The sequence below is a fragment of the Anser brachyrhynchus genome (genome assembly GCF_964034855.1).
Source record: "Anser brachyrhynchus genome assembly, chromosome: 1".
Classification (NCBI taxonomy): Eukaryota; Metazoa; Chordata; class Aves; order Anseriformes; family Anatidae; genus Anser; species Anser brachyrhynchus.
In genome coordinates, this window is record NC_137694.1 from 117,818,964 (window position 1) to 117,840,806 (window position 21,843).

Genomic DNA, 21,843 nt, shown 5'->3' on the forward strand with positions numbered 1-21,843 from the left:
TGAAACAGAAGTGTATGGTGTGTCCCAGGCCAAGCCAAATGTTTAATCACAGTGGCACAGAGACTTGAGAGAGTAAGAGCTCTGTGGCTAACTTTTCTGTATGAAGATAGTGATGAAGTACAGCTTCATGAAACATGACAACTGCTTTGGTCTCAAAAGAGGTTGAAGGAAGCAGTAAGAAAATTACGATGGTTTTGTTTTTTTAAGGAGAAGTTTCACTGCCTTCGTGTTTAGTAAGCTAGCTGTGACTGCTATGCTCAGGTAAGGGATATGTTGCTTTGTGACCTCCATATATTGGCATGAGCTCAGCTTCACTACCTAACTCCTTAATATGGTTTCATTAGGCAGGCAATGAAATGTCTTGAATACGGAGCAGTTCACATCTATACACCTATATAAAGTGAGAAGCCCTACGCTACAGGAAATTTAGCTAGGGGAGTTGCAGGCAGGTACAGGGAGGAACCCTACTTGTAGCCACGAACAGTCCCAAGCAGCAGCAAACACCCTCTGCAAGCACCTGCCCTCCTTTTTTATTGCCCTCAGCTACTACTGCTACCAATGAGAGCTTTTTTTTTTTTAAAAAAAAAGAAAAAACAAAGTATTGACTTTCAGGCTAGATTCCCACAGGCTCACTTTGACTCCTAAAATCAGATACTGAGGTGGCATTGGCATTCGCATGCCAGGTACGTGCAACAAAGGTCCTGAAAGCAGGAGCAGCATGGCTCCCCAGGAGGTAGGAGCAAAGCACAACACACGTGCCTGCCCTGTGGCACGCATAGTGGGAATGCCCTGCTGGGGAGCAGCCCAGGAGTCACAGCACTTAGTGACAAAGGGAAGACGCAGAAGCCTTTGATTTGCTTCAAAATGGGAAAGAAAACCAAACTCCCTCAACAGTTATTGCGTTAGAGGAAAGCATCCCAGTTGTATATCAAAGCGTTTGGCACATACGGGCTAGGTTATGCGAGTCTTTATTCTATAAATGTCTGTAACACCTCCCATTCTTTCAAATTCCCAACCTACTGTGCAAAACCTAAGGGGAATGTAGAAACAGGAGAGCCTTACAACTCAACTATTTTGCCTTCAGCATCATTAAACACATTACAGTTGCGTGCTGCTGCTGGCTGCTGGGTTTTCAGTCGCTTTAAAAACTACAAAATACAAGCAGGTATCGAACACAATCTTTTATTAATAATGTATCACATTTGAACTTTGAAAAGAGTGAAATTAAAAGGTGTATTAAAACATACCCACTCTAAGCAATCTATTTTCTTCAGTAGAAAAAAAAGCATACAACAGGTAGAAATACTATATACACAGTATATCAGTGTAGTCAACACACAGTTCATTCTCCTAGGACATGTACTGTGGCATGGCTGGTATAGTTCTCTAACATATTCCTCCAAACATTGTTCTGCAAATACATATAATGATGTTAAAATATACCATCCTGTTGCAGTCCAGTATGAAATCTTTAACTTTTGAATTTTTGAGACAAACCACCAAGCACCTAGTTCAGCTTAGTGATCTCAGAACACATACGAGGTGGTGCTGTATATAAAGATATTTATAAGCTCTTCCTTCTGCTTATGTGTCGTTGGGATCCTTCCTTGTTAATGATAGTCTGCCTCAACTGTTTTGATTACATGGAAATCTGTAAACAATGTGTCTCCATTAAACAGAGTACCTTCTGACGATGAAACTTAGCCAGGGTTCATGATTAACTATACCTTAAACAGCCTTTTCCTTTTCTCTTGCATTCATTTCAAGCAGATTTGTGTTGGGTTTATTTTATCATAAGAGGCTTTAAGCCCAAAATATAGATCACTGCAATAAGCCAGAAATCTACCCCATCCTTTTTCTGAGGAAAATCAGAAAGTAGAATGTTAGTTCTTAAATTAGTTCAGCATGTCAAAAAAAAAAAAAAAAGCAGGGGGGAACCCATGAGTTGCATCCTACTCTCACAACATCCTTGGGAGGGGAATATTACTATACAGGTCGGGCAGGCACACTCGCAATGGATGATCCAGACCACGGTGTGATGCACTCCAGCTCTTAAACTTGTATTTGGCCTTAGTCCATGTGCGCCCTCACTCACACACTCGAGCATGAGTAGCTTCTTGCTGGCTGCCCCTCAGTCCATCTGCTGACACTGCTGATGAGCAGCAGGTCACTGCACAGCTGGAGAAGGCCCTCACGAGTCAAGCTCCAGCAACCTTCTCACACCAGGTAGAAAGGTAGCAAGTCCCGTACCTTTCGATTAAGTCTCACTTAACAAGACAGTAACTGAGCTATTACTGCTCTGCTGAGCAAGCCGTAGCAGGGTCTGAAATGTGGGTCTTTGCATGTCAGTGAACGCCCCGTGCTTCAGAAGAACCTCCACTGTTTTTGTGTGCCCTCCTCGTGCAGCCAGATGAAGAGCTGTCAACCCCTCATCATCAGAAACGTTGATATTTCCTGAACTGACGAGTTCTTCTACTACTTCAGAGTGCCCGTTTTCCGCAGCAAGATGTAACGCTGTCCTATTTAAAGGGCCTCTGGCCAGAACACTGGCCCCTTCATCTATCAGCAACTTCGTCGTTGCTAAATGGCCACTGCGAGAGGCCAAGTGCAGAGCTGTACATCCTTCCGCCGTTGCCGCCTCGATGTCTGCACCGTGTTTAAGGAGCAGCCTCGACGTGCTTGTGTGGCCCGTTTCAGCAGCTATGTGGAGAGCAGTCTGCGAGAGCGCATTCGGTATGTTGACATCTGACTCCAGGTCTATGAGAAGGCGAGCGACGCGGTAGTGTCCTCGCTGAGCAGCCAAGTGAAGCGAGGTCCTTCCATCCACGGTCTGCACATTTACGTTTGCACCTGGCTGCTTGGCCAGGAGCTTTACGATGGGGAGATGACCCTGCCAGGCAGCATAGTGCAGGGGCACCCAGTCATCCTTTCCTCTGATGTTCACATTAACGCCTCTTCTCAGCAGGATCCGCACAATATTCTCTTGGCCATACTGACAGGCTATGTGGATGGGGGCTCTGCCTTCAAAATCTACCTCATTCAAGGATGCATTCTTATCAAGCAGCATTTTGGTGCTGAAATCATCCCCATTTTGGGCAGCAAAGTGAAGAGCAGTCCACTGATCCTCATCTTTGGCATTAACGTTGATTTTCCTTGCCATAATCAGCTCCACAATGCTTTTAACTTTCTTCTCAATGGCTATGTGAAGAGGAGTGGATCCTTTCTTGTTGGTGAGGTTAGGGTTAGCATTGTAGAGGAGGAGCCATTTGACACATTCTTCTTGACCAGCTTCAACAGCTAAGTGCAAAAGACTGTAGTTCCCATCTAAAACAATATCAACGTCTTGAGGCTGGAGGATCTTCATCAGCTTGCTGGTGTCTCCAGCTAAAATGGCCTCCGTTAGCTTCCTTTTCTGTATGTCTGTAGTACCAATATCTAGATGGAAAAAGACAACATCACAATGCTGATACCTGCCAATCCTTACATGCCCCTGGCTAGAACAGCTGGTGGCTTCAGCAGTGACTTCAGACTGCAAAAACTGCCTCCCCTTCCCGCTGCCATACCTGCAGAAGTTTCAGAACCATTTTACAGGTCAGATTTGGAGCCTACACTTGTCCTTCTCCTGTTTCCAATGAAACTATGAACAAAGGATGCTGTGGTTGGTCTCCCTGCACTGATCGTACTTTGCCGAAGTGGAAAGTAGACACCTGTTTTTTGTAGTGCAGACTGAAAACGCTCAACAGGGGGGTCCTTATTACAATGTTCAGGGGAGCTGCTGAGAAAGTTGTTTGAGCCTTCTCAAAAGACAGGTGCTCAGACTTGGGCTTTGTATAACTGAAGAAGCCACAAGCTCATCTCACCTGACGTGGCATTGGCTTTAGTCCCACTCTGAGCGGGACGCTAGACTAGGTGACCTCCCTTCCAACCAGCCTTTCCATGTCTGATTCTGTAATTGCTTTGATGGGAATTTAGGTCACTTGTTTTCAAAAGTAAGTGAGATTTATTGTTTCTCATTAGACCGTGTTTAGGAGCCTCCTCACTCATTTTCTTTAAATAACTACCTCCCGTAAACAAATTTGTAGTGCTGACAGCAGTAGAAAGGAAGGCTAACAGTGATTTCCAGAATGTTATTCTTCATATGACCACTCTCTGACCCACCAACTCCCATGCCCTAGTCCAAACAATTACAAAAACAAACAAACAAAAAAACCCAACCATTACCTGAACTCTCTCTTTCAAAGGAAAGGGAAAGGGAGCCTCTGGATGAAAAAGCGGAATCTACAGATGAAACTCCTGAAAGCCGCTTGTCACTTGCAGCAAGTTTGGATTCAGAAGAGCTGCGGCTGAGGTCCTCAGGGCCTTCCATAGTCTGTGAAATCCCTGAATCCAGCTGGGACAGCAACTCTGAGAGACTGTAATCCTTAACTGATGCTAGAACAGGCTCCTGTTTCGGCTGGGATAACGCAGACATCCCCTTCAAGAGAAGCGCACAAGCATTTTAGAAAGGTCAGTAAGGAAAACTGAGTCTGAGCTTCTATGAGAGGAAACCTCATTTTGTTAGCTTGCAGGTACCCTTTAGGCACCATTCTTGCTAAATGAATCCTACAAATAAGGCCACTGAAAACTTTTAGATGCGGGAGAGAAGCTTTCATCAGTACACTCACAGCCACTAAAGCCACATGGCTCTTTTTTCTACAGCGTTTTTTAAGATCAGACACACCCACATAGTTCCAGCCTTTACTTCCTAACTGTCCTGTTGTCCCTCAGCAGTCCAAGGATCCACTGGCACTCAGTTCTGTGTGGCTGATCCATACATCTGCTGCCACTTCTGCATTCCAGGCCTTCAGCAAGACCCAGTTCTACCAGGCAAGAAGGTGTTAAAAAGCAGCAAAGAGAAGGTTGTTTGGAAAGTACAGGTCACAGAAGAACCTGCTTCTCAGAAAAAAAGAAAAAAAAAAAGGAAAAAAAGTGCACTTTAACACTAGATAGAAGGAGAAAATACCTCAGACCGTTGCTTCGGGGAGCTCTTGGTGTCCAGGTCCTCAGCTATCATTTCTTTTGTTTCATCTTCTGGTTTCTCACAGAGGGCCTCTGTTTCTGAAGTGATTTCTTTGAAGACAGACAGACAGGGTTTTGTTTGTTTGTTTTGTCTTGTTTGTTTGTTATTAAACAGGAGTCTTCTCCTGAGATGCCCTGCTGCTTTTCTTATCACTAGAGCTTAAAGACTATTTGATATTCTAGGAGAAGGACTCCTGTTTTGGCTATTCCATGTAGCACCTCATCAGTAGGTACAGAATTGCAGCTAAGCAAAGAGTGCAAATGACTGACTGAACAACTCACTTTCACATTCAGACCAGACTTATGGCACGTGGTGGCCACACCACAGGACTGTAAACTAGTCTACTGCTGGCAGACTTAAAAATATGTTCCAAAAAGATGCGATACCTCTTCACATTAGTTCCCATACTTTGTTTGGGCAGGAATAGGAAAGCAGGTGGGGGGAAGACGCAAATCTCTGTCATTAATGCAAAAAAAAAAAGCTACTAGATAGTACTTGCTACACTCTTCTGCACATCTCAATTCATAACAGGTGCTTTGGATAAGTTCAAACCTTTGAGCAGAGCTGCCTTTTTTATAGGCAGAAAAACAACAGCACAAATTGTTTTGTAACAAGAAGACAATTCCATTTCTTAGCACACAATGGTGTATTTCAAGAGCCAGGGTGTTCAACACTTTGGCATGCTAAAAAAGCACACCAAGTCCAGCTTGGCAGGCATATACCCTGATACAAACGATCAGAACTGAACATAAACCACCTCCCCTCAAGGTACAGGCTAAATGGATCAACTGGTTCAGTACAGATCTTATTCCTGACGTGTTTACATAACGCTGTCATGGTCAGACTTGTCCCCAGATAATCTCTTCCTCCATGAATGAATAAGTGGCCTGTATCATTGTCTCTCCCATACAATGTGCTCTGTTTATTCTGTCACAAAGGTTCACAGCATTTACCCCAAGGATTAGCAGAGTCCTGAGCAATAACATGACTCATAGAAGAAGAAATAGGCAGCCAAGTTACGAGGAAATCTTACCTTGAAATGTTGGCCGTTCACCAGGATCATCTTGCCAACATTTTTGCATCAGTTTGATCAAGTTATTACATGAATGAGGTCTGGATTTGGAAACAGCAGGTAGCTCTGGGCGGTGGCCTTTAACTACTTTTACCATAATATGTAAAATGTTGTTTTCCTCTGTAAAGCAAAAACACACAAATGAAGCTCTCTCAGCAAAAGGAAGGATTTCTCTTTTGTCTAACAGCATTAACAGTGTACTAGGCAAAAACTTGTTCTTCATGCAATATTTTTTCTAGATTTCTTTACCAACAGGAAAAAAGGAAAAATCGTACCTATTCTTCCACACCATATTCAGCAACACAGTAACATCTACTTCCAGTTATCAGTTAAAATCAATCGTCAGTAAGAGACTGCATGCTTTTTCTGCCCATAAAAGGTGCAGAACCAAAGAAAAAACAGCACCAAAACAGATCTTTGCTATTTCTCTTTGGATTTCCGTATCTGCTATAAGAAAACTGAAGAACAGTTTTCACGTAGACCAGATACCTGAACTTTTCACAAAGGTAAAAAAGACCACAGGTCAAGCAGTGAAGCAATGAGGCTCTTGATTCTCAAGTAAACCACTGGGCTAAACGGGATCTCTCACTAGAAGAAAAATGAACACTAGACTGGAACCTGCTCAAACACGTTTGCTATACATAGGCTAGTTGCATACAAAGGAAAATAGTCATAAAGAATAAATAACTGCCTGTAGATTGGTACATTTACTGTGGGGCGGAACAAAGCTTACTCTCACAGGCAGCTTTTTTCTTTTTTTTTAAATCTGTACCCACAATCTACAAATAAACTCCAGAACCTCTCTACAGAGAAGCTGTTTCTGAAAACAGGATGGCTGCCTGCCAGTTGGCTTTGCCCTGAACTGCTCCTTGCTGGCCACCAACGTCTGTCAGAAGTCTGAGCAGGCCACGCACTGACATGGATCAGTACAGCAAACTACAACAAAAACGACAGCAAACTACAAAAAAAGGTGCACATCAGGGCATGCCGTGGCACCATAGGTTCTGCTTTTAGGATGTAGGTCAAAGGAGGACTTAAAATTACGCTTGGCATTTGAGATCTTACATATGCTTATGGCATAAGACTGTAGGAATTTGGAGGACATGCATCATACTTGTAAACTGGGGCTGGTGCGGAGGGAAGCATGTTTATCAATGGAAGAAAGGGAAAAAGAAGTCCAACACAACCCACAACACATCAGACTTACCTGCAAAAGGCTTTTTCTGTGTAAGAACTCCCCAAATCACAATGGAAAAGCTACAAATAAATACAAAATATATATTTCTAGAAAAGCTTTAAAAAACACAAACAAAAAAAATTACTATACAGAAGCGTAACATGTTTTGGTAAGTTCTCTTTTCTTGGCCTTCACTTCTGTGTGCATTTCAGCTGAGAAACACACACAGTGAGATGCAGCCAAGAACCATGATCTGAAAGTCTAGTTTGTGCAGGGAGGGACCAGAGGCAGTGAACGCAGAGTTGCCAGAGACTGCTGATTTCTTGTTAACATCTACCAATTACTCCACAAAGACACTAACAAGATCAGAGAGCAGCAAAGAATTACTAGGGATGTTATTTAATACTTCTACCCTGCAAGACAACTATAAAAAAATATATAAATATTCCTCTTAGAACATGATATTCTTTTAATCTACGTCTGTGACTTCCTTTTCCTAATAACCTTACCATGAAAGAAAAACCAAAGAGATAGTGATGAAATCCACCAAAGACAGCTAAGAATTTTGTCACAGACTAGAAAAGTAGGTCAGGATGTACCTTTTGATGGGGAAATTAAAGGTGGGCAGAGTGCCTCCCATGCCAGTTGATAATAAATAAATGTCACTTGGAATGATTTCCATAATGCTGAAGACCAGGATCAGCTGCAGTTTGTTAAAAGTCTTCTACCTTGTAAAGACTTTGCATAAAGAGAACTAAACACAAGCCTTTGCAAGATGAGGCTCAAACTAGAGTTAGGGGCTTCATGGCCAATTACGTTTTATAAACAGAAGAAAAGAGGACTTTAAATTCAATTAAATTTAATTTATTTAAATTTAAAGCCCTTTTTTAGCTGTTTTCTCAGTTAACTGACCTGTACACATCATGTTTGGTGTCAAAACACCTGTTTTTCTCTTTGATGCGCTCAGGAGGAAGGTATGCAATTGTGCCACACAAGCCGTCCATGCTGAGGTCATGGGAATGGGACAAGCCATTGCACTTTGCGAGTCCAAAGTCAGAAATCTGCAAAAGACAGAGGAGGAGGGGAGAGTACCATTAGACTTCAGAGGAGCTGAAAACTTTTCTGTAGAGAGTGATAGATGACCCCAAAAAAATATTGCGAGCATACTCTGGAAGCATTATGCTGTGGTAGGATTTTCTTTTTATGGTTAAGCTAAAAAAAAAATAAGCAGCTTTTTGCAAGCACCAGCACGTTAGCCCATTACACAGCAAACACAACAAACAGTCAGCCAATTTACTGCAATTTAAAACCAGTCAAAATTCAGCTAGTGCAAACTACAGGTTAATGCAATTCCTGGTCTCACCACCCCCTTTCACGTTGTACGTTATGGTGAACTGTTCTGAGCACCTATTTTCGAGCTCGTGGTCTGAAAATGAATGCAAGAGAATTGCTCTTTCAGATATCACTGTTCCACTGACCATACCAAGAAGGACCAAGCCCAACACCAGAGGCACAAAGTGTTTAAAACACACATACACACACACTAAACCCACACAGGGAATTCTTTTTGGCAACTAGCAGATATAGCAAGTCGGTGCAGTGACGCAGTGAACACAGCTGAAATGAACTAAACAAGTGACAGCAAGTTTAGAAAAAGGAAAACACACCTCCACTTTAATTTGAAGTGTCAAACAAATATGCATTCATTTGCTCTCAAAGGCATACCAATCATCGAGCAAACAGATAGGCAAGGAATTTTCCTTTGTCTTACTTATTTCCCACTGGTCAGAAATGTCTATTATGCTAAGTGGAAATTTCAAGAAGAGCCAAGCCTTTTTTTGACCACTCAGCCCACTGATTTTGGTCTACACGTTAGATAAGATTTGCCCTTCACGCAACATCCCCCCAGCACCACCACCAAAAAAACCAGACGTTTACATTCTATGTATCTAATAAATGCTCAGGTTTTTCAATGACTCATTCCCCTAGCACCTTTTTGATCTTCACAGCTTCTCCTTTGAGAAAGTTTTCCCTCAAAACAAGAGGCATAATTAAAAAAAAAAAACAACTTTATTTTATTTTTTGAAAGAGGCTCCAGCTTTACGCTTTCAGAAGCTTCTCTCTAAAGATAACCACAAGGCTAGCTGTAACATGTCCCCATTATTGGAAAGGGGTAAAACTGCAGCCAGCCCCACGCTGCCGGAGACGAGGCAGGCTGCACAGCCATCACTCTTCAAATGCTAGGAATCTCCCCTTGTCATAAAACAAACAAACCAGCCCACGCAGCTTCGGCAGGAACTTCTCCCAGGAACAAACAGCTCCAGAGAGACCTTCAGGAGGAGTCCTGTACCCTGGCACATGGGTAGTTCCCACCTGCTGCCTGCCTGTAACTTAAATCTGTAGGGCAACGCAGGAATGACTTTGGAAGAAGAGAAAAACGTGAAGTCGTCTGGAGGAGCAGCTTCCCATGCCTGTGTGGCTGTGCTCTCAGAGGGGGCCTGCTGGAGGCCCAAAAGGCAGCGAGTAGGCAAGATCAACAAGCCAAGTGCCCCGGGGAGAGCCGAATCGATGGCCCCAGGAAGCCGCAGGATTTGAGGGCAGCTGGTGCTCCACGGGAGCACAAAAGCACACCGCCAGCATCGTGCAAGCCCTCGGTGTCAGGTTAGTAAACGCTCCAACTCCTGCAAGCCCGAACAGATCCGGCCCGGCGGAGCGCTGCTCTCCTTTGATTAACGCGAAGCAGAGGGTTGCACACACCTCAAGAAATCCACATGGCACGCAGGCGTAATTACAGAAAGGCACCTTCCTCTTTGCCCAAACAATACCAGGTTTCCTGCTGCGTTAAGTGAAGTGAAGTGAAGAGAAAGAATGAATTACAGGCAGCACGGTGACCCTGCTGCGTTACGGAGGGCCACCAGCTATGCCACACGCACCTAAGGCACACAACAGGCCTCACTTCGAGCCTACACACCAAAAAACTGTTACAGTACACGGTGTACCCCACATGCAGCCCTCTAGGCTAGCACAGCTTCCCGTTGCAAACCCTGCTGTAAAGGGTTAGGTTTTACACAAAATAAAAGGAAATTTATCTGCAGAGCAGAGCTTCAGTCGCACCAAACACAGCAGAGAGCACTGGACCTCAGAGAATTGTCACCTGCCAGGCTGCAACAAAGGAGCAAGATGCCGCAGACAGCTCTTGCAGCTTTCACGAGTCCCTTTAGGGTAAATTTTCCACGCTGCATGGGGTAGTTAGTCATGCAGCTTCTTTTAATGTCAGTGGGAACTGCGCAGTGGGTGGAAGGCAGCCATTTGCCTTCTCTCTCCTGCCTTGAGATTGCTGGTTCTGCCGCACCAGGCGGCCCTGCTCCTTCCTCACGTCCCCACCGGCCCCAAGCCCACCCTGTCACCTGCCCCATGCCTCTGCCATGCTCAGTCTGTAGCCTTGCTCCTCGCCTTACTCATTTCGGATGGATCCCACCACGCTTCAGAAGCATACCTAATATCCGCAGAGCTAAGGGGAGACACGGAGGCGACAGACTGCTTCATGCAAAACACGCGGTGAAGGGGTAGGAAGAAGAGTAGAAACGTGGGCCAAACCCCACACAGGCAGTGGGATTGTTCGTGTTCAGACAGCTCACACGCTCTTGGCCTTTTACAGGGCTGCGTGAAAAGAAACACGTGAGCAGCAACTGGGGAGGGGAGCTGCACGTGCTCCCCGGCCCGCAGCCCGGCAACATGACTGCCAGGCTCCAGATCTGAAGGGCATTTTCCAGAAATCTTTGTAGTGGTTTGGTTTAAATCGAGTGTTCTGTGCATGCAGTTTAGCTGCTTCTGTCGCTGGCAAACATTTCCATTGCAGTTTGTTAAAATTCACTCACTTGCAAGGTTTTAGATGCTTGAGTTGGCTGAGTCATTTTTTTTACTGCTTCTGTAGAGACCAAAATCTCTCTTTTCCCCTCTTTTTTTTTTTTTCCTTTTTTTATTTTTAAAAAAGTAGTCAATATATAACCCAAGCAGTGCAGGGATCTAGCTTCTAGAAACAAAATTGATGCTTGGAAACTGATGGCTCCCAACAGCCCATCCTAAAGAGTGCGTGCAGTTCCTGATGCTGCGTGTCATTTTTCTGCAAATCATGCTCACAAATCCACCACAACGGACTTGGGGGCAGAGTTCACCCAAAGGTTTTCTTCAACAAATAGGTAACATAAAGCGGTCAGATTAATTTTTAATCTCTGCTGGCATTCCTGGTATTTGTTTCTGGCCCAACTGTCTGTGCACTTGGTGATTGAGGATGCCACCGTGTGTGTCCACAGGGTTTTGATGACGGGCTTTTGTTTTTGTTTTTTTTCTTCTTTATTTTTCTGAGGGCAAGGTGGAAACCTTTGGTTTTGTTTGTTTGTTTTTTTTAAATGCAAGAAAGTTTTAAAAGACTTACACGGGTTATAGATTTGGAATATGAAAAATTGGGAATACAAAATAATTCTCCTTATTCCAAGCGCAGACACAGCTAGCACCTGAACTTCAAACATGTGTTCAGAAACACTGGTGTAAAGACTTCAGCTAGCTACAAAACAAAGTCCTTTTAAAACAGATTGGATTCCCATCCTTTTCTAACATGTCCCGGAACTTTAACTCTAAAATCTGTTTTAGCTGAGATGTTTGCATTGCTTTCCTCAGAAGAGCAGAAACCACGGTCAAACATCCACTGTAACCCATCATAAATGTGCACTGCCACAGCAGGGATGGTTTTGCTTGCTCTCCTCTGCCACTACGACAGAGAATTGATTGAGGTGAGAATCAGCTCAGCTGGCCTGGATCAAAGAGCCAGGTAACAACAGCCCTGCACAGACACCTTGATCAGGAGGGGTGGGAAATGGAGAAGGGACACACGAAACAAAGCCTCTTCTCCTTTCTAATAACAGGAAAGGATTTGCAGCTGATAAAAAAAAGTGGCTGTGTTAACTACATCAGCTACTCTAATGAAAGAGAACCTCTTGTCACCAGCCTGGCCTCCAGCTATTACCTTGACCTGCAGTACATGGAGAAGCTTTACGGCAAACAAATTTTCCATCTGACTAGGCTTCTTCTGACTTCAAACTCTAAAAATTTTGCTGCCTTTTCCTTCAGCTGAACGAAATAAAGGTGAAAAATGACTAAACATGGAGAGGTTGTCTCTGGGGACTGCCAGCACAGCACAGCAGCAAACTTCACACTGGCTGAAGTTGGAGCAAAATAGGGGAAAGGAACTGCCAGCTCATCCTGATTCAAGTTCTTCAAAAGAAAATCTGGGAGATAAAAAATAGCTGGTGGGATTTGCTAGTGTATGTACCTATATACATAAGCTGTATAAGAGAAACGAGGACAATAATGTTTTTCCCCAAAGGTATTAAGTTGCAGGCAAGCTTCATTTTAAAAACCTGAATGAAAAGTAACTCTTCTAAGAAGATAAACCTGGGCAGCAGTAACCGAGCATGCGGGCACGGCAGCTGCCAACAAGTCAGGCGGAGAGGTTTTGCACAGGGGCTGTATTCACCTGCGGAGGGCTCTGGAGAGAGATCCCACGGGATCTCCAAGCAGCGAGCACACTACCGCCGCGAGGGCAGCGCAGGAATGCGGCACTGCTTCCCCGCCGAGGATTGCCACATCCCAGGGAGCTGGAGGAGGGATCCAGATTTTGTACAGGGGACGGAGGGCTGAAGAACGAGATCGTCAGATGTGGTAGAGGTGAGCGAAAGCGAGGTGTTAAGCAGCCCGTAAGTACTGGAAGGCTGCATGTGTGAAACACTGGAGGAAGGGGCAGGGTGGATCTCGTTGATAGAGAGCGAAGCAACAGGCTGAAATTAAGGAAAAAAAAAATGCAGGCTGTTTGTTGCTAGCAAAGCTTGCCTGGGCATACAGTAATCCTCCCAAGGAAACCACGCTGCTCAAGGCAACCCAGATGCAACAGGACACGGAGGGGAAGGGAGCTCCCAACTAAGACTCCTTTCAGGGCAGGAGGCATCCTACAGGGGACAGCAAAGCCTTATCCTAAGTTGCACGTTATATACATACACTTAAAATCACCAGAGAATCCCCCAGCACGCCTTTGAGAAAATTAACAAATACACAGCTATCTACATCCCGGCTCAGGCTAATCTCATCCTCTTAATTACCCTCCCAATAACAAAATTCAGCACACACACACTTATGTAACACGCAGGAGACGGCTTTATGATACGGAGGCACCCACTTGATGATAAGTTGTGTGCAACACTACTGCGTTAGTCATCATCCTCACTTGGGGTTTTTACAGTAAGCGTTGTGCTCGTAAAAGAAGAAGGGTGTGTTTCCATTTAACTAGCAACATGGCACAGAAGCATTCCTAATGTACTCCACTGTAAGTCTGTCTGTTTCCTGGCTCAAGGGCAAACAGCTTGTAAAAATCCTCCCTACCTCCAAACTCTTCTTTTGCAGTCTGCAACATCTCTTCACACACTTTAGGATCCTATTAGGGACAGGTCACCTACTAAATTAACGCTAACATTTAAAAAGTAAAAACACTTCAATCATTGGCTTCATTAGCCTTCCAGCTAGAAAATGCACATTAAATCAAGCTGCAGGGTCTGAAATTTAATTACAAGTTTCACATCACACAAAAAGGAGGTTTGGGGCCACATTTTTAAAGTGAAGACTCCTCACAGAATATGCACATCTCCTATTTTGCATGTGGGTTCGTATGTCTGCTTCACTGCATGGAGGGGTTTCCAAGTTGCCTGCAGATCTAAGAGACCTCTGGCTGGAAAAAAGGTTGGGATTAGACCATTCTTTTCCGAGCTTAATGGAAAGGGTCTGAAGAATGTGCTCTACATACGAAACACAAAGCAGCAACACTTCAGGGATGTTGACAATGACCTCACCTGAAAAAAATTTTTGTGCATTTTGCACTTTGCCCCCTCGTATTACATCACTGTGCAGATATAGGCTATGCAGTAGGCAGATATCAGGCAACATTTCAACCTTCTGAAATGGTGAGAAAAATACAGCCTTCACATCTTGGTTCACCGATGAGTCAAGAATTAGGAATTTAAGAAGTTATGCAAGCGTGCATAAAGTTTAGGTAAATAAATCCTTAACAAAGGCCTTTGAGCACCAGTGTGTGGGAATATACTTTGAACAGTTCAGGTCTTGATGTTCTGGTCGTAATACCAGGACTGTCCGTAGTTGCCTTGTACCTCAAGAAGAAAATCCTAACAAGTAAACCATAAAGTGGCCTAGAAAAAAGCTGAGACCATGTTCAGACTGATTCCATTAGGCACATGTTTCTTATGGCTCCAGCCCTCTCAAGACATCAGGAGAGGTGTTTCCATTTCCTGAAAACTTCATTTTTAGAATAGTACAACAAGCCGACGGCCATTGGCCAGATTGAGGAAGACAGGAAGACAGAGAAAGGATGGATGACGGCACTGAAAAATCTGTGACTACTTGTGCTGAATTATATCAGCCAGATATGGTTAATCCTGCACTTCCAAGCTCGAGAATTTGGCTACTGATTTGAAAAAATAAAAGTCAGGGAAAAGGCATACTTCAGTCTCTTTCCTCTCCAAAAAGAAGAATTAGAAAGCAATCTCCTTAGCCCAGCTGTCAAAACAGAACCTCCAACAAAGGCGGCCAGCAAATTTGCTAGCTTACTCTGGAAAAGGATGATAAAAAGAATTCCATGCCGATAGAGCCAGAAAAGTTTCCCTAAGTGACCTCTGGTACGCATAAGCAGTCACAACAGGGATACTTTTTCATTGTATGTGCTCTGGGCAAAGGACAGAAGACAATGAGTTGCCTCCAGGAAGGCTCTGCTTCTTCAGACTCCCACTGTACATGACATTTGGGTATTTAGTGCAATGTACAAAGCCAGAAGGACCCAGACAGAACAAGGTTGCCACTGGGAGCTGCAGAACTGGCAGAGATGATTTGGAGATTCACGCTGCTTTTCTCTCCATGTTCTTACCTGCTTTATGGCTTGTCTATAAGGAAGTTTGTAGAAGGCGGCACTGGGTTCGCAAAACCAGAGTTTGCTGTGCTAGCATCCACCTTCTCGCAGGCCCTGCAACTCTACCCCTATTTATGTACCAAAAGGGTGCGTAAATCAGGTAGACAAGTTTGGGGATCGGAGCGGTTGGGTTGGTGGGCATTTTTCTAACTCAGAAGGAATGCTTCTGGGCTTCTCTCCAGCCTTTGAGCTTGGCGAAGCAGGAAAATCCCGAAGCGGGGTTTGGGCTCAGGGCGCCCAAGGCATACCTTGACATGGTAGTGGGCATCAAGCAGGATGTTGGCAGGCTTGAGGTCCAGGTGGAGCAGCGGAGGGGACATGCAGTGCAGGAAGTTCATGCCCACGGCCGTCTCGTGGATGATTCGGAAGCGCAGCTCCCACGGCAGAGGCTCGGAAGCCAGGAGCTTTTCCAGAGACCCTGTTTCCATGTATTCCATGACCAAGCCAACCGGCTCTTTACAGATGCCATAAACAGGAAGGATGTAGCGAAACTTTGCCATTTCCATCTTCCTGGCTTCTTCCAGTAACTCCATGCGCTCCCTGCGTGGAAGAGAATATATGGTAAAGGATGGAGTGGCTGCTTGCTCCCCCAAAAAAGCGCACAACACATTTAATTTCCTATGAAACTCTGAAACTGAAAAACAAATTTCGTGATCGCTGCCTGGCTGGACCACACACTATCTCCCCAGCCTCTGCCCCAGGCACGTTGTCACATTTACTGGCTTGGTTTTGTGCCGCCAATGACAGCTCACAGCTGCCGAACCGCAGGCAAGCTGCACACTTCAGCAGCACAAATCCCCCCAGCGCACAGCCTGCCTCTCCGCTTTGATGTGTCCGCCGCGGCGCTGCTAGGAAGAAGCCCCAGATGTGTAATGCCCAGGTTCACCACTGCCGTACCTCCCCGGGGCTAAAGCCAGAAGCTTTCTGTGAGTCAGGAGGCTGCCCCCACCAGCAGCCAACACGCACGGCACCGCTTCAGCTGCCCTGCTGACACCGCACGGAGCCGGGGCTGGCAGCCAGAGCTCCTCGGACTCACCCTTTAGGAGGGGAAGCTCCCTGCTGCGACCAGGGGGATGAGGCGAAAGCCTCCCTTCCACCCAAAGCCAGCCATGGCACTGCAACACGACCTGTCCAAGGCTAATCCTCGGTATTCAGGAGGTACCGAGCACCCGCGGGCCGCGGCGATCCGATATGCCCAACTTTTCTCCTTAGCAGTGGGTCTGACCTAGCAAGGAGCAGCAGACCTTTTTCCAAGGAAAGATCAGGCTAAAAAAACAATTTAAGAGGGAAGGACAAGATATTGGGAGGAAAAAAAAAAAAGATAAGTGAAGTCGTTTCTCTTCATTAACCATGTTGGCTCCTGCTGCTCCCTACAGCAACTTGCTTGTGAAATAATTGCCTTTGTAGACAAGTACCCAGTTTGCTCTCTGGCATGCTGGAAGGGAGCGCCTGTGAATAACACAACCAACTCCTTGCCCCCAAGCCACATGCATAGCCAGCATAATTCACCAGGCTTCAGCGAGCTGAGCGCCGGAGTCACGATGTAAAACACCCGTCTGAGCCCTCCGAGGCAGAGCAAGAACCCAGCAACAGCCCAAACCTAACAGGAGCCGCTGGGCTGCCGGGGACCAGGGGTTCCCTGGCTGAGGACGGGCTTAGAAAGAGTCACCAAGATCAGAGAGAGAGAGCAGCTGCTAGTAATTACCTATTTTCCCCAGCGAAGAGATAATTTCCACTCCCAGCAAAATAAAAACCTTCCCTTTCTGCTTCGACCAGGCTCAGATAGTTGAGTGAATAAATTGACTAATTAACAGGCAAGCATCCTTTATCCAATTTGTCTGTTTAAATAAACAAACATGCAACCATCACCACCGTTAGGGTCTTCCTATACCCAGAGCATTCAAAAATAAAACCTCTGATGATCCGGCATAGCCACTGCAGTACAGGTTTCAAACACAGACCAGAACTCCCCACTTATGCTTCAGAAAATAGGAAAGAAAGAAAAAACATAAAAGGGACAAAAGATAAGAGAGACAGAATACAACTAAATCATTAGTCAAGTGCCGGAGCGCATTTGCATTAATCCTATTAACACAAACAGCTCCTCAGACTGAGATCCTCTCCACCAGGCCGAGATGAAAGGTCCTTACCTCCCCTTTCCACTCCGCACAGGGTGCTACTGGCGCTGGCAGCCTCAGCGCTGTCAGTGTGCCCATCCCCTCAACATCCAAGCGCTAATGCTACAACAAAGGACGCTGTGGCATCGCTGAAGTTCAGTTTTAGAAGATGAAAGTCTGTTTTTTTATGCTGCTCAGTTACTCAGAGTGCTTAGAAACTATTCTAAGAATAATCACCAAGAAACCTCCCTCCAAAGGAAAAAGATGCTTGCGAGGTTCCTAAGTCAAGAGGCACAGGACTAGCCTCCGTCTTATTTGGCACCTATGTGTCCGGAGAGTCAGAATTATCTTCTCTAACCACTTTGGCTCCATTCCTCTTCCCCCTCCAAATATTCTAACATTATAGTGATTTTAAAAAGTTTGCATCCAGGACTGCTCAGCTCCTGTCAATCTAAGGGTACATACAATTTCATAGCATTAGGGGACAGGGGCACGCACTGGAAGAGATCTAGCCCTGGGTTCGGTGGCAAATAGCATCTGCCAGAGAAGATGCTGACAGATCAGCCATTTTCAAAGCAATTAGAAACATGGGCTAAATCAGCACGTGGGACCTGGGCACCCCCGAAGCAGCCCCTGCTCCCGCTCGGGGTCAGGCCGAGCTGCTGCCGCCGCACTGTGTGCATTCTCCTGAAGATGCAGCAGGGCCTGACTTTTGTACCACAAACCCTGCTGCTGCAAGACCTGCGAGAATTACAACTGTACTCACATTTGCATGCATCCAGTCTTTATGCCCTACAGATAGTGTTCTGTGCTCAAAAATACAACTTTAAACTCACCGGGGAGCCCTCGCCAGGCTCCTCTCCAGTTACCTCTTTACAGGCTGCTGGCAGTGCAGACGGGGGTCCACAAAAGCACAACACCCCTGGATTTTTCACGCACTCTTTCACCTGCACCATGGCAGACACTGAAGAGCATGCTGTCACCTCTGCTGTGCAATTCACAGCTTTAGTGACCTCTGCACGACTGACCCTCCGAGGAGAACATGAACGAGAGAAGAAAAAACATGGCATGGTCAGGGCAGAATATGTTTGGGACCCAGAATAAGGAAGAAAATCCCTTCTTTCAGGTTAGCAGAGCCCTCAGACCTGCTAACAGATCTCTGCTGTACAGCCCTGGTATGGCAGGACTGCAGGTCCTCCTCTTTAAGGAGCGCGAGGCGAGCATCAGGTTCTACCTACACATCCAGAATCTGCCAGAACAGACACTGTCACCTTTGTCACCTACCTGAATATACGCAGCATCTGCTAACAGCAAGAAATGTCTAAAACCGGCTCAGTTTCTAAGTTCCACTCCACTTCTAAAGCCAGGTCCTGCAGAGGGCTTTGTTCATTTTTTCCCAGCCAAGAAGGCGTACCTTTCCACCTCCGCACCTGGTAGCCACCCTCACCAAGCAGCACATCTAGCCAAGAGCCCTCTCTGGGAACTGTTACGTTGTTCGGGCTCGTTAGGGCCTGCGTGATTAGATTCAGCTACAAGAAATTCACCGTGACCTCCAGGTTGTTCTTGCAGAGCTTGCCCACTTTTTCTCCAGGTCAGACTTCTGCTCTGGCCAACAGACGTAAGGAAAAAAGACTTCACTTTCTCCACTGCAGGTACTGGGGGTACCCTCCTCCACCTTTCTGGACCACACACTCTTTTCTTCAGGTTTACGCTGAACCTCCCCACCTTGAGAGCATCTGGAGCTGCACGTGGGAAACGCAACGCCAGGGGACAGAAAGTGGGAACGAAGAAGGTTTTAGAAATGGGATTTGGCTAGACAGCCTGAGAGGGCTTGGATTTAAAGGTAAAAATATTTCTGGCGGTAAGTTCAATTCTGCTGCTGCTTGAGGCCGCTTCACTCTCCGGTGAGATAATTGCCAAGGGAATTGCTCCAAATCTCCTACTGTCTGCAGAAACACAGTAGGAGAGACTACAGAGTGCTACCACCACCAAACCATTACAAACAGTGTTTTAATGTGGTACCAAATAAATAAATAATAAGAAAAAAGCTTCTGTGCTATGCAGTTAATGTTTCTGATACCACTGGTAATTTTTACTCTGCGTCTCCAGACAGTTCCAAGAAACGGCTTGTCAAGTGAATCTCCTGGATTAACAGTTTAATTATACAGGCTTGTTTCAACCAGCTCGAACAGCCTGTGAACTACAGAGGCGGTGTTTTATTTTGTCTGTGCCCCCCCACCACACGAATATACAATCTCAGCTCAGTTTTATTCTGCAGAAACAGCTTTTTCAAAGGCCAAGGACCCCTCCAACTTCTAGTTAACACTCCCCTTAAGTGCATGAAATATATTCTGTAGTAAAACAAATACACCCGTGTTTCAGTAACTGGATTGCCAAGATGAACTGCATGCTGCAGGAGTCCCCTGCCCTCAAAGTTCCCCAATTCCCAAACCATTTTTGTTCACCACGCATCACGTTCATACAATCTCTCTCACATCTGCAAACCTCGCAACCACTGAAAGACGGGTGGATCTCTATTGCACACTGAATACTAGTACAGAGATTTGGTAGCATCTCTCAAAATTAATCATTCACATTACAGTAGGCAGTAGCATCCTTTGTGTTATACTCTAAAAATTAACTTTTGAACACGTTTCTAAACATATTCCACAAATAAAAAGCGTAAAAACCATTCTACCTTATTTTTAGGGGATGCTTTAATTTCAATGGCAAAATCAGCCAGCTGTGGTACTATTTTGATTAGGCCTTGCTACACATCAAGCCTGAAACCTACTCCGAAGCTTCAGTGGTAGGTGGGCCTGTGGGTTAACCAGATAACGCATCCTCTGCCACTCTGAGGTCTTTTCCATTTTATTCACAGACAGTACGGTTACCCTATGCAAACATTCAATTCTCCCTCTCCCCTTTTAACGAGGAGCACCTTATCTCCCTTACTCTGCTACGTAAGCCATGCCTACAGCAAATTCAGGCTGGCAAGATGCCCCCCTACCCCAGCAGTCTTGCAGAAGACGGGCTCACAAACACCATCAGTCCCGGGCCAGCTTATCTCCTGCTGCTGCAGGAACCGCAACAAGGGAAACCTTCTGCGACTCAACCACCTCACACCCCGAAGAGCGAACTGCAGAATCAGCTCGTGAGCTGGCGGAGATCCCAGCAATCGAGGTGGAGCTGGAAAAGCTCCATCAGCGCGACTTGGCCACGCTCCCCACCTCCTGCACGGATGCTGACCTGTCGGGAAGTTACCGCTGTCCCTCAAAACAGCGGGATGCTTCCAAAGCTTACCCCAAAACCCTCCGTCCTCCTTCTTTTGGGATCGTGCCATGCCCTCCATTGGGGGCGGCCGAGCTCCAGCGTGTTCCCACCAAACGGTGCCTTGCCCTGGAAGGAGACGTGAGGCATGGAGGGCCTCCAGACCTCATTCTGTGTTTTCACTCCTTTTGCAAGGACCGAAGCACGGGACCGGGGCAGGGCAAAATGCCTTGCGAGCGGCCCCAAGCGAACAGGCGGGCCCATGCTGCAGCTCTTCCCGAGCCACTTCGAGCGGCCGAGAGTCGCTCTTCCCGGCCCCACCACATCTCGTGGTGGCCTGGGCTTCACCTGAGTGCGACAAGGGCCGCGTTCGCCCAGGGAATGGTTAATTTCGAGGCTGTCTTCGCCATGTCTGGTCACACGCGTGGCTGCCACGGGCTGCGTGCGCGGGGCTGGGCTCGCCTGGTTTGCTCGCTTTCCAGCAAGTGCCAAAGGTCCGTGACTCTGGGCTACACCGCCTGCTTTGCCACCCCAAAAATAAGGTCACGCCGGCAGGGCGGACAGCATTATAACCCAGTTTGGCCTCGGAAGCGTCTGAACCGCCGTTACGCATTTGCATGCACTGTGTAGGTGAACCAAAAAATAATAATAAAATAAAATAAGAAAAGCGAAATCCCCGACGTTTTGGGGCGTCTCCTCCCAAAGCGGGCACAGCCGAGCCTTTCCACCCTGCCTTCCCCCCGCACCGTGCCCGGTCCCCGTCTTACTTCTCGTCCACATGGAGGCTGGGCGAGCACTTGATGGCGAGCCAGGTCTTCCAGTGGAGGTGGCGCACCTTGTACACCTGCCCGAAGCCCCCCGAGCCGATCTTCTCCCAGCTGCCGAACTCGCTCTCCTCGAAGGCTCTCAGCAGCCCCACGGCCCAGGGGGAGCCGCTGTCCCGCGACATGGCTGAGACCGACCCTGCCCTGCCCGGCCCGGCTCGGCTCGGCACCGCCGCCCTCCCCGCGCCGGCCCAGGTGAGTCAGGTGCGGCCGAGGGGGGGAGGCGGCGCCGTCATTTCCTGGGCCGGGCCCGGCCCCGCCGCCATGGCGCTGGCCCCGCCGCCTCCGTGCGCGACGGGGA

At 46.6% G+C, this 21,843-nt stretch overlaps 1 protein-coding gene across 3 annotated transcripts; it reads right to left on the reverse strand.

Moving 5' to 3' along the window:
• Positions 1 to 1,166: 1,166 nt before the first annotated feature.
• RIPK4 (receptor interacting serine/threonine kinase 4) lies at positions 1,167 to 21,787 on the reverse strand. 3 transcript variants are annotated; one of them, XM_080577626.1, is made up of 8 exons: positions 21,486 to 21,787; positions 15,580 to 15,871; positions 8,221 to 8,369; positions 7,339 to 7,388; positions 6,093 to 6,251; positions 5,003 to 5,109; positions 4,222 to 4,474; positions 1,167 to 3,435 (listed from the first exon to the last, which is right to left on the reverse strand). In XM_080577626.1, the coding sequence occupies exons 1-8, from the start codon at positions 21,665 to 21,667 to the stop codon at positions 2,258 to 2,260; spliced, it is 2,370 nt and encodes a 789-aa protein (XP_080433752.1). In that variant the 5' UTR covers positions 21,668 to 21,787; the 3' UTR covers positions 1,167 to 2,257. The 3 variants fall into 3 exon arrangements, with proteins under 3 accessions (XP_080433752.1, XP_080433753.1, XP_080433754.1); XM_080577627.1 differs by lacking the exon at positions 21,486 to 21,787 and adding an exon at positions 18,733 to 18,883; XM_080577628.1 differs by lacking the exon at positions 21,486 to 21,787 and adding an exon at positions 16,368 to 18,679.
• Between the last annotated feature and the right edge of the window lie 56 nt (positions 21,788 to 21,843).